At 38.5% G+C, this 13,358-nt stretch overlaps 1 protein-coding gene across 4 annotated transcripts in view; it reads left to right on the forward strand.

Annotated features, from left to right (window-relative positions):
• The first annotated feature begins 7 nt into the window (after window positions 1-7).
• The window catches only part of LOC139946875 (mitogen-activated protein kinase kinase kinase 15-like), a 50,814-nt gene continuing 37,463 nt past the window's right edge, over window positions 8-13,358 (forward strand). For all 4 annotated transcript variants that reach the window (XM_071944624.1, XM_071944626.1, XM_071944625.1 and 1 more), the window contains exons 1-9: window positions 8-704; window positions 1,373-1,590; window positions 3,377-3,452; window positions 7,010-7,102; window positions 9,530-9,636; window positions 9,943-9,991; window positions 10,801-11,035; window positions 11,740-11,899; window positions 12,849-12,936. In XM_071944624.1, coding sequence (XP_071800725.1) covers window positions 156-704; window positions 1,373-1,590; window positions 3,377-3,452; window positions 7,010-7,102; window positions 9,530-9,636; window positions 9,943-9,991; window positions 10,801-11,035; window positions 11,740-11,899; window positions 12,849-12,936 — 1,575 coding nt within the window. In that variant the 5' untranslated portion in view covers window positions 8-155. The remainder of the gene's footprint in view (window positions 705-1,372; window positions 1,591-3,376; window positions 3,453-7,009; window positions 7,103-9,529; window positions 9,637-9,942; window positions 9,992-10,800; window positions 11,036-11,739; window positions 11,900-12,848; window positions 12,937-13,358) is intronic.

Consider the following 13,358-nt stretch of genomic DNA (forward strand, 5'->3'; position numbering starts at 1 on the left):
ACATGGATAGATGTGAATGATGAACAAATTCCGGCAGTCAATACGAGAAAATGGAGCTGCGTAAATTTATTTGAGTTGAGAGAGTTTATCAGTTTATCATCTGAACTTCCCTTTTATTTTTACCCTTTCAACCCAGAGGCTCAGTCATACATTAAATGACAGCGCAAGGCAGCAAATGTCCGCAGAAACTCAAGGTAGGTTGTGAGCGGATACGAAGCAACATCGCCCTACGGTTTTTAAGCGGCTGGTTCAGGCAGCCGAAAAACGTGAATTCGGAGGAGGTGAAACCGAAAAACAACGCCGACCAAACAACAACAGCCCTCGTCAGTAATGAAAATATGTCGAACAACAGCCAGAAAAGTCACGGGAGCAACGCAAGCACAATCTCCACTGAGGTTGTCTGCGTGTTCAGCTGCCAAAGCCCGAGGAATGCCTGCAACAAGGCGTATGAATGCCTCAAGTCGGCCTGCAAGAATGCCCCAGCCACCAAGCTCAACCGAGTTGCTTTTGAGAAGTTGGACTTCGGAGAGACCCAGGTTTTGGACATGTTTTACGGGGCAGATATCGTGGTAGTTGACATGACTGTCCAGGTTCAGCAACGAACCCTGTTTTATCATCTTGGAGTGAGGGAAAGTTTTGGGATGGAGCGGAATATGGTACTGTTTAACGATGATGCTGATCCAGATACAACAAATTCATTAACAGTAAGTTTGGGAGAAAAACAAAATTGAAAACTTTCTTTGCTTTACCCTAATTCTGCCACCACTTTTTCACCCAATTTTCCATTTGGCGCCACCACTTTTTCACTCATTTTTACAAAAAGGGATATTTCAATCTCATTGATTGAGGAGGTAAATTAGAACTATATTTTTATATTATTTCATATCGAATGAAAAAGTGGTGGCACCATACAAAAACTTTTCCCCAATATTAATATTCGCAACATTTTCCCCTGTTTTCCTGCCCATTTTTGAATGTAATTTTTTTATTAAAAACTTTACAGGAATAAAATTCCATAACTAGCCGCAACTTTCTTTCTGAATATTTTTGATTTTTGTAATGAAGTTTATTGATGACCTTTATTTCCACTTTTTGAATTTTCTTTTTTAAAATTAAAAAGGCATTCTACATTGTCAACGGTATATTGGGTAAAAAACTAATTATTCGTACAGACTTTAAAGTTTAAAACTTTAAAAGAGTTTTCAGTGGATGTGCCCTTGAAATAAAAAATGCCTAGCCCTCGCAAAGTTGAATTTCCAAGCCTGGAAAAGGTCTGCTGTTAAAATCATGTTGCCCCCATCACCCCATCTTACCCATCTACCGCCATGAATTGTTGCAAGTAATGCTGTTTTTAACCTCTATCCTTTTGTAGCAATCCTGCCACAGTTCAGGTTACCTCTTCATCCCATACAAGATCAACAACGGCACCTGCTATGTATGTGATGTGGCGTGTGTACGACCCAACTCCAGTCGCAATCGTCCCGACCCTACAGGCACCGTGATGCAGGATGCTGCGCTGCTGCAGCAGTTGTGTCCACCCCTAACAGAGCGTCTACAGAAAATACTTGAAGAGGTCCACATATCCAACAGGTAAAATCTTCAATAATGTAAGAGCCAAGGCCTTGAATTACATGTAGGCCATGGATGTTATGGCCTTCTTTTACTCCTAGGAGGTTCGGTCGGCTATCGTCTCCATGGTCTTCAATAACGGAACAAACCTCATAGTTCTAGGAGTAGCCTCCATTACCCTTGGTCGTGGCCTTAGTACCCTTTCAAAAGTTTCCCTAAGCCCTTTTTACACAGCCAAAATGTAGCCAGGGTCCCTTGCTACAACATTTACAAGCGTGGATTGTTTATTTGTTTTCACCGTGTGTGACTGATTTTGTGAGCTTTCCCACTGCAAAGTTTAAAAACTAACAACCTTTGTGCGACATGAGAGTGATATGACGAATTGGTAATCCTGATCACCTTAGTTGGACAAGATAGCACCCACAATAGCATGCGCTGTATGGGCATTTTCACCTAGGACGTCGTTCAACAAACAAGGATTCCTTTCACACTATGATGTAGCCCACGTCCTTGATCAAAACTTCCGCTAGTGCAAGATTTTGTCTTAGGTCCGGACCTCCGACAAAATGTAGCAATGTTGGACAAGATTTGACGAGGGACCGTGGACACTCCAAAAATTATTGTCCTTTCACACAAGGTGCATTTTGTAAGGGACCCTTGCTAAATTGCTCTCGTGTGAAAGGGGCTATAGACTTTGATTTACCAATACAGGTGCCCTTTGCAAAATCAAAATGGCCTTGTCCTTTCAGAGATGAAATTCCAGGCCTGCAAGCCTCAATTTGATTCCAGTTGCAGGCCTCAAAACCCTGGGCACCCACTGCAATAGATCGATCCATTAAGCCCCGCCCCATAACGTATTGACCAATCACAATCCATTACGCAACCAAAAGTCCGACAAATTAAGGTCCGACATGCGTGCGCGTATGCTTGGCCCGCGCAGCAGAGTTGTGCAGAATGGCATTGGAGTGGCTCACATGTTCTTGCTCACACGTGCGCTGTAGGCGGAGCCCAATGGATCGGTCTATTTTCGTGGGGCGCTATGCTTTCGCTGTCATGGCCATGGAATTCAGGGCCTGAAGTTGTGTGGCCCGATTTCCCCGAAAGAATAATTAGAGGCCCAGGTATGAGGCCAGACGTCTAATTAAAAAAGGGGATCAATAATTGAAACACTGAACAGCAAAATCCATTCGTCGACGTCTATAATATAAAATGATCTCCTGCACTCAAATTGATTTTAATCCTCCAATCAATTGCACACAATAACATTAGCACATCACAGTCACTAACCATGATGTGGAATAAGGCAACAGGCCAACACATTGCTGGCTGCAGTGACAGTACACACAAGTTTACAACACCCAATTCAACTAGCCTTACAAATTTCAATATTTTCTCTGATATAATTTGTATTTATACATGTAACACAAAACAATAATCACAGACGACAGAGACTTACATTTATTGTATCTTCAGAGGCAATAGACCTTTATCATGCTGCCTCCATCTTGGTCATGTTCCTCGTATTGAATAACAATAATGCATGCTAATAATCATCTTGCAATTAGGAACCAGACTATTTTTTTTCTTCCAGCCTCGGTTTGGTAACATTGATATCAATAAGAGAAATTCAAGATGGCTGCACTGTGATAAAGGTCTATAAGACAATCTCTCTCAAGCATTTTTCGGAGCATGACCAAAGCCACGCTCCGAACCTAATAGAGAGAAATAAACAGAAAACAAATGATTTTAATCATTTTTAATCTGATGTTTTTGACCCGAATTTGTTGAATTTCTTTTTATATTACAGGAGCAATGCCAGAGAAGTTCTTCTGAGCGACATACGAAAAGCTCGCACCAAATACAAAGGGGCAGAATTGGGAAAGGTAAGACCATTTTTAAAGACAGTGGACACTATTGGTAATTACTCAAAGTAATAGTTAGCATAAAACCTTTTTGGTAACGAGTAATGGGAGAGGTTGATGGTTTAAAACATTCTGAAGTGCCATAGTTTTTGAGAAAGAAGTAATTTTCCGCGAATTTGATTTCGAGACCTCAGATTTAGAACTTGAGGTCTCGAAATCAACCATCTAAATGCACACAACTTCGTGTGACAAGGGTGTTTTTGTCTTTCATTATTATCTCGCAAGTTCGATGACCGATTGAGCTCAAATCTTCAATGTTCAAAGGTTTGTTATTTTATGCATAGTTGAGATACACCAACTGTGAAGGCTAGTCTTTGACAATTACCAATAGTGTCCATTGTCTTTAAGATTAATACCCTGGCTTACGATCGAACTCACAAAAATCACAACAACAAAAAATCATTAAGAAACGTCCAGACTTGGATTGCCTTTTGTGTAAAATTAGTTGAAAGTGTTATAGTGTAAGTATTGTTGGCCTATAACATAACTTGTTATTCTTGGTATTCTGTCATTTTAACAATATCTATACTTTTTTCATTAAGAGCATGTTCAACATACTTCCAATTTAATGGATAATAAAACATCAAATGGAATTGAATTGAATGAATACTAAGCAAACTCAAATGTCATCCATGCAGTGGCAATCCCCTTGAAAGTCACTGAAGAGAGATAATTTAATGTTTGTGGTTATTAGTCACGGGCTATGACTAACGGGGTCCGCACAAAACCACAACCCTGGCAATTGACACAATTATTTTGTCGATTGATAAGCCTCACTTGTTGTTCTTCTAACTCACCAATACCATTTTTGTTTCATTATTCACACACATCAATTCAATGCTTACATTTAAGGGTTAGTATTTTTGTTCCAATTAAACCTTGGCAAAACAAACAAATATTTATATACATTACAAGATGGAAGCACTTAATGATTTTATTTCTTTATCTTTGTAAACATTGGTTTTTGGAACCTCTCAATTGTTTTTATTCTACATTAAACTTATTTTAAAATTTCAGCCCACACTTGAGGTGTAGTTGGTGCTGAAGTGTTCTTAAGCTTTTGCCAAAAAATCTGGAGCAGTTAAATCAACTGCATTTTTTTCCCTTTTTTTCTTTTCTTAAACTGCCTTGTAGCATTTTTTGTAATTGTCTTTTTAAATCGTTTCTTCGGAAACCCTCTGTATTGTAATGTTGTATTTTGGATAAAAAAAAAAATCCCTTTGTATCTAGCGCTTTGAGGCCTTTTTGGCAATTTGGCGCTTAATAAATATCTTTTTATTATTATTATTATTATCTAAGTTTAAATCCAGAATTGGAGACACAATCTAAGATGCGTTTCACTGTTTTATGCAGAAATGATTCTCAAGTTGGAATGTTTTGAGTCCTGTTCCCTTAAACCACATTCCTTACGAGGAATTTTACAAAATAAAGATAACCAAATAAACGTAAATAAATAAGTCTGTAAGTAAACAAATAAATAAAAACAATACGCATGTAAGGACTAAGTACTTTCCAAACTGCATTTTCCAGATTGGGCATTGGGTGCGTGTCTATCAACTGATCCCATGTCAATGATTTTTCTACATTCTATTGTGAACCACATTCCTTACGAGGGATTAGTTTCTCAAAATTAAAATAATGTACAATATCATCAGCATGTACAAATGATATGTACATGTACAGTATGTCAGCTATTCGACCGAACTGTTCAAGATGATATTTGTAAAATGTAACAGTCATTTTTGTTGACCTGCCAACTTCAAATTGCACATGATGCGTGGGTGAGAGGCTGTCTCGAATTTCATTCAGAAATGGCTGTGGTGAAGGGCAAGGCAATTTTCATCACAGATAGATTAGGCCTACATCATATTAAAATACGCCTAATTTGGAGATAACAATTTTTTTATAGAACAAATGTACAATTTTTAAAATAGAATATTTGTGCTAGATTGTTCTGCGCCTCTGATCATTTTGTATGTAAGGAGCGCAAAATAAATATAAATATTACTAAATATTAAATGTTAAGATTGCACAGTTGGAGTGCCAACAGGTTAATCCAGGGGTCAATGGTTCAAACCCCGCTCTACCCCAAACCATTTAAACTTTACCAATTCAGCTTTATTTGATTGAATTTACAAAATAATCAAATAATTAAAATATAATCAATTTGACAACTTGTGAATAATTTTAGGCCACTTTCTATACTTTTGAAAACCCAATCATGAAATATTAAAGGAACACGTTGCCTTGGATCAGACGAGTTGGTCTATAAGAAGCGTTTGTAACCGGTTTTTATAAAATGCACATGGTTGGAAAGATGATTTTAAAAGTAGAATACAATGATCCACACAAATTTGCCTCAAAATTGCGTGGTTTTCCTTTTTGTTTGCGAACTAACACGGTTGGCCATTTATGGGAGTCAAAAATTTGACTGATGGCCGACCGTGTTAGTCGACGAGGTAAAAGGAAAACCGTGCAATTTTGAGGCATGTTCGTGCTGATCTTTGTATTCTACTTTTACAACATCTTTCTACCCATGCATTTTATAACAAACGGTTACAAACGCTTTTCAAAGACCAACTCGACCGATCCAAGGCAACGTGTTCCTTTAGTGGCAGTGAAAAGCCTCAGCGATGGCAGTATGACACCCACCCACACAATACATGCATCTTTTCCCAGGGGTTTCATGTAATGTTGTCTATAAAACTCTACAATGAACAACCATAGAGTGATGGTGGTCTCTTCTATGGTACAACCACTGCCAATGTCCTTGTAATATGTGTAAGGGTGGGTCTGTTCATTCATGTTTGGACAATAAAGTCTACATTTTGCATATAGTAGGCCTACCCTGGAAACACAGACATGCATCAGTTGTTGTATGTCAGTTTTGATTGTTGACATTTCGACATGACTTACACTCAGCCTTTGTTATATGTGTTGCATGGATAATACATGTATGTTTAAAAAAGGAGAATGGCCGAGTAAGTGTAGATTTGTTGATAGGTACGGGCTGAAGGGGAGTATGTTGTACGTATGTGGCAACGAATCTACTCTTTATAGTCTATTTTCTGACTTAAACTATTTCCCCCAATCTCTGTCAAATGACGTTTACGTTTATAATTATCTTGCAAAATTTATTAGCACATTCTTAAATAGTGCAAGAAACACTATGTCATGGTACACAACCCAATAATAAAAGCAGATTTTACTTACACACAAAACCAATCATAAATATCTACTAAGAATGAACACAATTTAATTATCATAAAAATTAATTAAATATACATTGTGTAAAATTAATTTTACAAATAAAGATAACCAAGTAAACATAACTCCCCCCCCCCCATAAGTAAATAAATAAGGTAGTAAAAGTAACCAAATTAATAAGAACAATACGCATGTAATTAAGGACTTCGTATTAGTTTCTAGTACTTTCTAAACTGCATATATTCCAGATTGGGTGCTGTTCTATCAACTGATCTCATGTCAAAGATTTTTCTTTTGTGATTCTTTTCCAGGAATTAGCCGTGCTAAAGTCGCGCATGGATGAGCAGCTTTTGCTCACCGGTGATATCGTACATCAATTCCTCCTGTCATACAGAGAAATCCAGGTAAGCCGAGGTTGTTCAGCTGGGGTGCTAAGCAAGAAACGAGTAGGGTACCAGTCACATCAATAGTAAATGTACAATATTTGGCTGGTGAACCATTTTTGCTAGGCAAGAATTTGTCTTTGTTAAGCTAATTTCTTTGTTTTGCTTAATGCTTACAGGCTTTATGAAACAGGGCCCATGCCTTTAATGAAAGCTGTTTTACAGAAGACAATGCTTAGCAAATTTCCTATGCATTTTAGCAAATGGCCTCTGTTGTGCCCTGGTCTTTATACTCTTTGGAAATTTTGTTCTTCTTCGGTACGGTTTAACAGTTTCACTAACCCTAGAATTACTTCAATTACAACCTCATCCCTTCCATCTTACGCCGTCCACCCCTAATTACACACACCCACCCAATGTTTGTTGATGCAAGTAAAAGGTTGCCCTTTCTCTTAGCTCCCTTTGTTTTGCACTAATGCAATCTCTCTGTTGGTTTTGTACACACAACACATAGCAAGGATTTTGTGTTAATTAAAATTGTCACCTTTGATTGGAAAGACTCGAACACACAAGATCTCATTGTGGTTAGGTTTTTGCTTCATGGGTTTCAATCATGCCTACATTACCTGTCATGCAGTGGACATTGTGGACATGGTAAATTGTGAACATCTTAAAGGCAGTGGACACTATAATTATTGGCATAAAACCTTACTTGGTGACAAGTAATGGGGAGAGGTTGATGGTATAAAACATTGTGAGAACCGGCTCCCTCTGAAGTGCCATAGTTTTAGAGAAAGACGTAATATTCCACGAATTTGATTTCGAGACCTCAGATTTAGAACTTGAGGTCTCGAAATCAACCATCTAAACGCACACAACTTCGTGTGTCAAGGGTGTTTTTTTCTTTCATTATTATCTCGCAAGTTCGGTGACCGATTAAGCTCAAATTTTCACAGGTTTGTTATTTTATGCTTATGTTGAGGTACACCAACTGTGAAGGATAGTCTTTGACAATTACCAATAGTGTTCACTGCCTTTAAGTAGTGTACCATCAATAACTTTAATACCCAGGGGCCAATTTAATAGATCAGGGCCCAATTTCATAGAGCTGCCAAGCACAACAATTTGCTTAGCATAACATTTTTGCCTTGATAAAGACAGGATTACCAACCAAAATTCCATGTGATTTTCAGGATTATAAGCAAACAATAGCTGAATACCAGTAACAAGCAATATGCAACAATGTGGTTGGTAATCCTGATTTTATCAAGGAAGAAATTTCATACTAAGCAAATTGTTGTGCTTAGCAGCTCTATGAAATTGGGCCCTGCTTTTGACATCACAACTGTGCTGACTGGTCAGATGATGTACTTTAAGATTTTTCTTCTAGGCTTTTTGAAATTGGGCACAGAATACCTTGGCCTGGTTTTCAACCCATGTTTGAGCGCGCTCAGTTGATCATGTGTGATGTGGATCACTCATCTATGGCAATCCACGGTCTGGAACTACTATGGATTATTATTTCATTTCACAGGTTTATTATTAATCTCTAATTTTGATCCCTGTGGAATTCAAGTCCTAAATTCAACGAACCTGAAAAGTAAAATGCCAGAGACTCAAGATTTGTTGAAAGGTCTCTGCCCTTGTATGGATGACAGAAGGTCAAGTAGGGATGACCTACAAAAAATGTGTAGATAAATAAAGTGTTCTCCACATTGAAAGCTACCCATTTGGCCAATGGGCAAATTGTGGGCCAATATGCCTGGATTACGACCAGTTTGCAAGAAGTAGAAAACAAATTTTAAAAGTAAAACAATTAACCGTAAAAAAATGTTTGTTATACTGCAGATCAAATTCACAAAACTTATCAAGATAAAACCACTTTGTGTCTAGTTTCATCTGACATACCTTGGCACCAGACACAACAGCTCAAGTTCTGGTGTAGTTTGATCATGTCCTGGAATCTAACGGTTTTACATGTTTTATACGATAGTCACAAGATGCGTCTAACCATTTAGGAAAATACTCAAAAATGCACAAGTTTCAACATTAACTTTCATCTTCCAAAAATACCTAAGTAAGAGATAGTAGTAGTAGTAGGTTGTCCGTCGTATTCGACGATGACGTCTTTGCACATTCAGTGCGTCCGCATGTGGCTATATAATCCAATTCGAGAGCGGCATAGCCGCCCACAGTTGGGGCATGGAAACTGTCCAGGTACAGCTGGCACAGCTGCAGCCTTTCTCCTCTCTCAGGCGGTGATCAGGCCATCTCTTCTGTGCTCCTCGAAGCTGACAAGGGCCTGGCGTGTGAGGGCGTGCCGATCTGTGCGATCTTGAACACACTGTTTCAAGTCTTTGGGAGGGATACCAGCAGGTGTGATGTTATCTTTCACGCTGTAAGCGATACACTTTGATAAATTAACTAATTATCTTTTTTTGGTCTCAGGACTACAATTCCATGGTTGCGCTGGTGGAGGACATCAAAGAATTAGCCAACGATAATGTCACACAGAAAGCTGCAATCACCCACCTCTATGCATTTGCTCTTAATCGGTAAGTTGTCCCTAGCAGTGGCCCCAGACTCTTCACTATTTTCTCTCTCTGTGTTTGTTAGAGGAAAGGGAGCCTTTGTTCCTGAAGGTGTAAGGGCACCAAGGCATTTTCTCCTACTTGTAAAAGGCACCCGTGTGAGGAACTTGTAAGATGCTTCAAGGGGCACCAAGGCAATGACCATGCACAATGGAGGCAATTATACTAAAGTGTTTACAGGCCCTTGATTCATTTGGATACTGGCTCTATTTTTTTAAGTTTTCGTTTCAAAATAAAACTTGTTTTTTGTTTGATTTGGTTATTTTTCAGGCGGAAGAGAGTTGGTGATCGAGAGAAAGCATTGGTTGTTATTGCAAGGGTAAGACATAGGCCTATGTCGTTAATTGTTAAAAACTGGACGAAACATTTTATCTTTAAAATTGGATGTTCTTAAAAAAACATGGCCTTAAAAACTGTCTATTGATTTAGGCATAATTAATTTCATTAACTTTATTACATGGGACGCACAATAATTTCTTTGTGTTGAATATCTGTGCTAATGTTTAAACTTTCTCACAATTCATCACATACATGTAGTGTTACTCAAACCAAATATGTGACCCGCTACGTGAAAATGAGTTAGATGTCGCCCAATGCATTATTAAGTAATGAACAGTTTAATGATGAAAAAAAAATAAAATAAAAAATCTTTTTGTTTTTACTTTTTAAGATCTATATTATTTGCATGGTTAACACTTACTTTTAGGCAATAAAGCTAATAATACAACTTTGTGATCATACTTGTGTCTAATTTGTATCCTTTTGCGCGACATGATAGTTTAAAACATCACTTAAATTGACTTGTCATTCTTTTTTCAGAAAAAAAATGGTGTAGTGGCTCATTTCAAACAGGAGTAACTCAGCAACGCGATACACCACAAAGCTTAGACAAATACCGAATTACTGCTGCTGATGTGTTCTTTCCAGCCATACATATAACTCAATCCTTGAAATTGTCAACATCTGACTCATTTTCACGCAGCGGGTCACATATATTGATAGACCATGCAATGCCTCAAATCCTACACAAATTTGGTCTTGTTCTCTTAATCGTTCACCATTTTCTGCTTTATTTCTTTGCGTCTATATCTGTGCTAACTTTGAAATATTCTCACAATTCATCTCCAGGCATTAGAAAAGCCGGAGAACCAGGTCCCAGACATGTTCTGTTTATGCGGTCGAATCTACAAGGATAAATATACCGAGACTAACTATGAAGACACGGAGAGTCGAGATCAAGCTATCCACTGGTATCGGAAAGGTTTTGAAGTTCAACCCAATGAGTATGCCGGCATCAATCTAGCCACTTTACTTGTCCTCTCCGGCAAAGATTTCTCCAAATCAGGAGAACTTCAGAAGATCGGTGAGTGTCGTGATTTTCAATCAGTAATTCTAAAACCAGTATTGATTAGGAAATTCTTGCTGAAATCTCTGAGTTTAAAGGCAGTGGACACTATTGGTAATTGTCAAAGACTAGCCTTCATAGTTGGTGTATCTCAACATATACATAAAATAACAAACTTGTGAAAATTTGAGCTCAATCGGTCATCGAACTTGCGAGATATGAATGAAAGAAAAAACACCCTTGTCACACGAAGGTGTGTGCGTTTAGATGGTTGATTTCGAGACCTCAAGTTCTAAATCTGAGGTCTCGAAATCAAATTCGTGGAAAATTACTTCTTTCTCGGAAACTATGGCACTTCAGAGGGTGCCGTTTCTCACAATGTTTTGTACCATCAACCTCTCTTTTTGCTATTGCAAAAATAAATGTGTTTTTAACTTTGTCTTAAATAAATTCACTGTTTGAGCTTGTTTTATGGTGTCCGGAAGACTATTCCATAATTCTGCTGCTGCTGCTGCAAAAGCTCTGGCCCCATAAAATTTAGTGAAAGTCGAGGGACAAACTAAGAGAGACCTGGATGTAGAGCAGAGATTACGAACTGGATAATATTTTTGGATGAGTTCCTGGAGTTAAGTTGGGCCTAAACCTTGCGAACATGATGAAATTATCCCTGAGAACAATTCAAATTTCCACCTATTTGACTTTCCACCTGTTTGACTTTACAGGGATGACTCTGAATAATCTACTGGGTAAGAAGGGAAGTCTAGCATCCCTCCAGGACTACTGGGATGTAGCGACGTTCTTTGAGATCAGCGTCTTAGCAGGAGACCTTGGAAAAGCCTGCCAGGCGGCGGAGTGCATGTTCAAGCTTAAACCTCCAATATGGTAAGAAAATAATAATAGTGGCTTCTAATGTAGCGTGCCTATCCGTCTCAGTGACGTTCAATGTGCAAAACAATTTTCCTACAGGGTATGTGCAGGCATGTTAGACTTCCTCTTTTCAGCTGATTTCCTCTTTTTGGGTTTTGACTTTCCTCTTTTTTTCTTCACTTTCTGTGTACAAAAGTAAACGAAATGTATCTTTTCCTCTTTTTTTCTTGTCCAGTTTTCTCTTTTCCTCTTTTTTCATGGATAGTTACTCACATGCCTGTGTGTGTGGGACTCCGATTGAATTATGAGACCTACTTTTTTTTACATAGCACCCTTTAATGGTTAACAAGATGCTGTGGCATAATATGCTGCCAATCAAACCGGGAACACGGGGGCAAACCCCTTCTCTTTTCGATAAGTGAACGGAGTTCATTTAAGTGCATTACCTCCAGGACTACTGGACTACCTCCATTACACAACACAAAGGACCATTGGCTTTACATCCCACCAAAAGGACGAAGCAATAGTATCTTGCTTAAAGACACAGGGGTCGATTTCACAAAGAGTTAGGACTCGTCTTATCTCGAGTTAGGACGAGTAACTCGTCCTAAGTTAGGATTAATCTTAAGGTCTGCATGCTACAGTGCAGGGTTGGGACTCGTCCCATAAGTCCTAAGGTTAGTCTTAAGTTAGGAAGAGTTTTGTGAAATCGACGGCAGGTGTCACAGCTGGGGACTCAAACCCACACTCTGCTGATCACGCAGAAACACCAGAGTTTGAATTCAGTGCTCTTAACTGCTTGGCCACGACACTTTGGGATGAAAATTACACATTTTCTTTTAAGGTTTATTACCAAAGTATGAATCTACATTTAACAAAAAGAAACACAAAATAACAACAAAACACCATGCTACTAAGGAGTGCATGACCCTCTACAATATATTTGTTTTGGTTTGCCTTTCAGGTATCTGAAGTCTACTTTAGGTAATATTAAGATGATCAACAAGGTCAGGACGGCAGGAGTGGATTCAAATCCTACCAGGGATCAAATGGTAAATACCCTTGATCTAAATGCCTCTTACTTGTACTTCTAAATTGTTGATAAAATAGTAAAGTCGATCTGAAAGGTGAAAAATATCATGGTTAGAGCTGGTCATTTTACGAATGTGAGGACCGGCGGAAGTGAGGGGTGGAAAGTAACCACAAAAGGAACTTTCCCCTTAGAACTCTGTTGTTGCTTGACTCCCTATAACATGTATAACAAGCCTTGAATGCTATGCCTCTCTGGAAACAAGGCATTTTATAAGTTTCTGCGAGTGGTGGATATATCAGAATCATTAGAACAGATTCGACGGAGTCTGAGGGCCTGACTGTAGGCTATGCTGGTTTTGCAGTGTTGAGGGTGACAGTTTGTTCATTATTAAACAATGATGTTTTGTATCCTTAACCAATCCTGTATAATACCTTTCAGAAA

This window comes from Asterias amurensis, chromosome 14 (genome assembly GCF_032118995.1).
Source record: "Asterias amurensis chromosome 14, ASM3211899v1".
In the NCBI taxonomy this organism is placed as follows: Eukaryota; Metazoa; Echinodermata; class Asteroidea; order Forcipulatida; family Asteriidae; genus Asterias; species Asterias amurensis.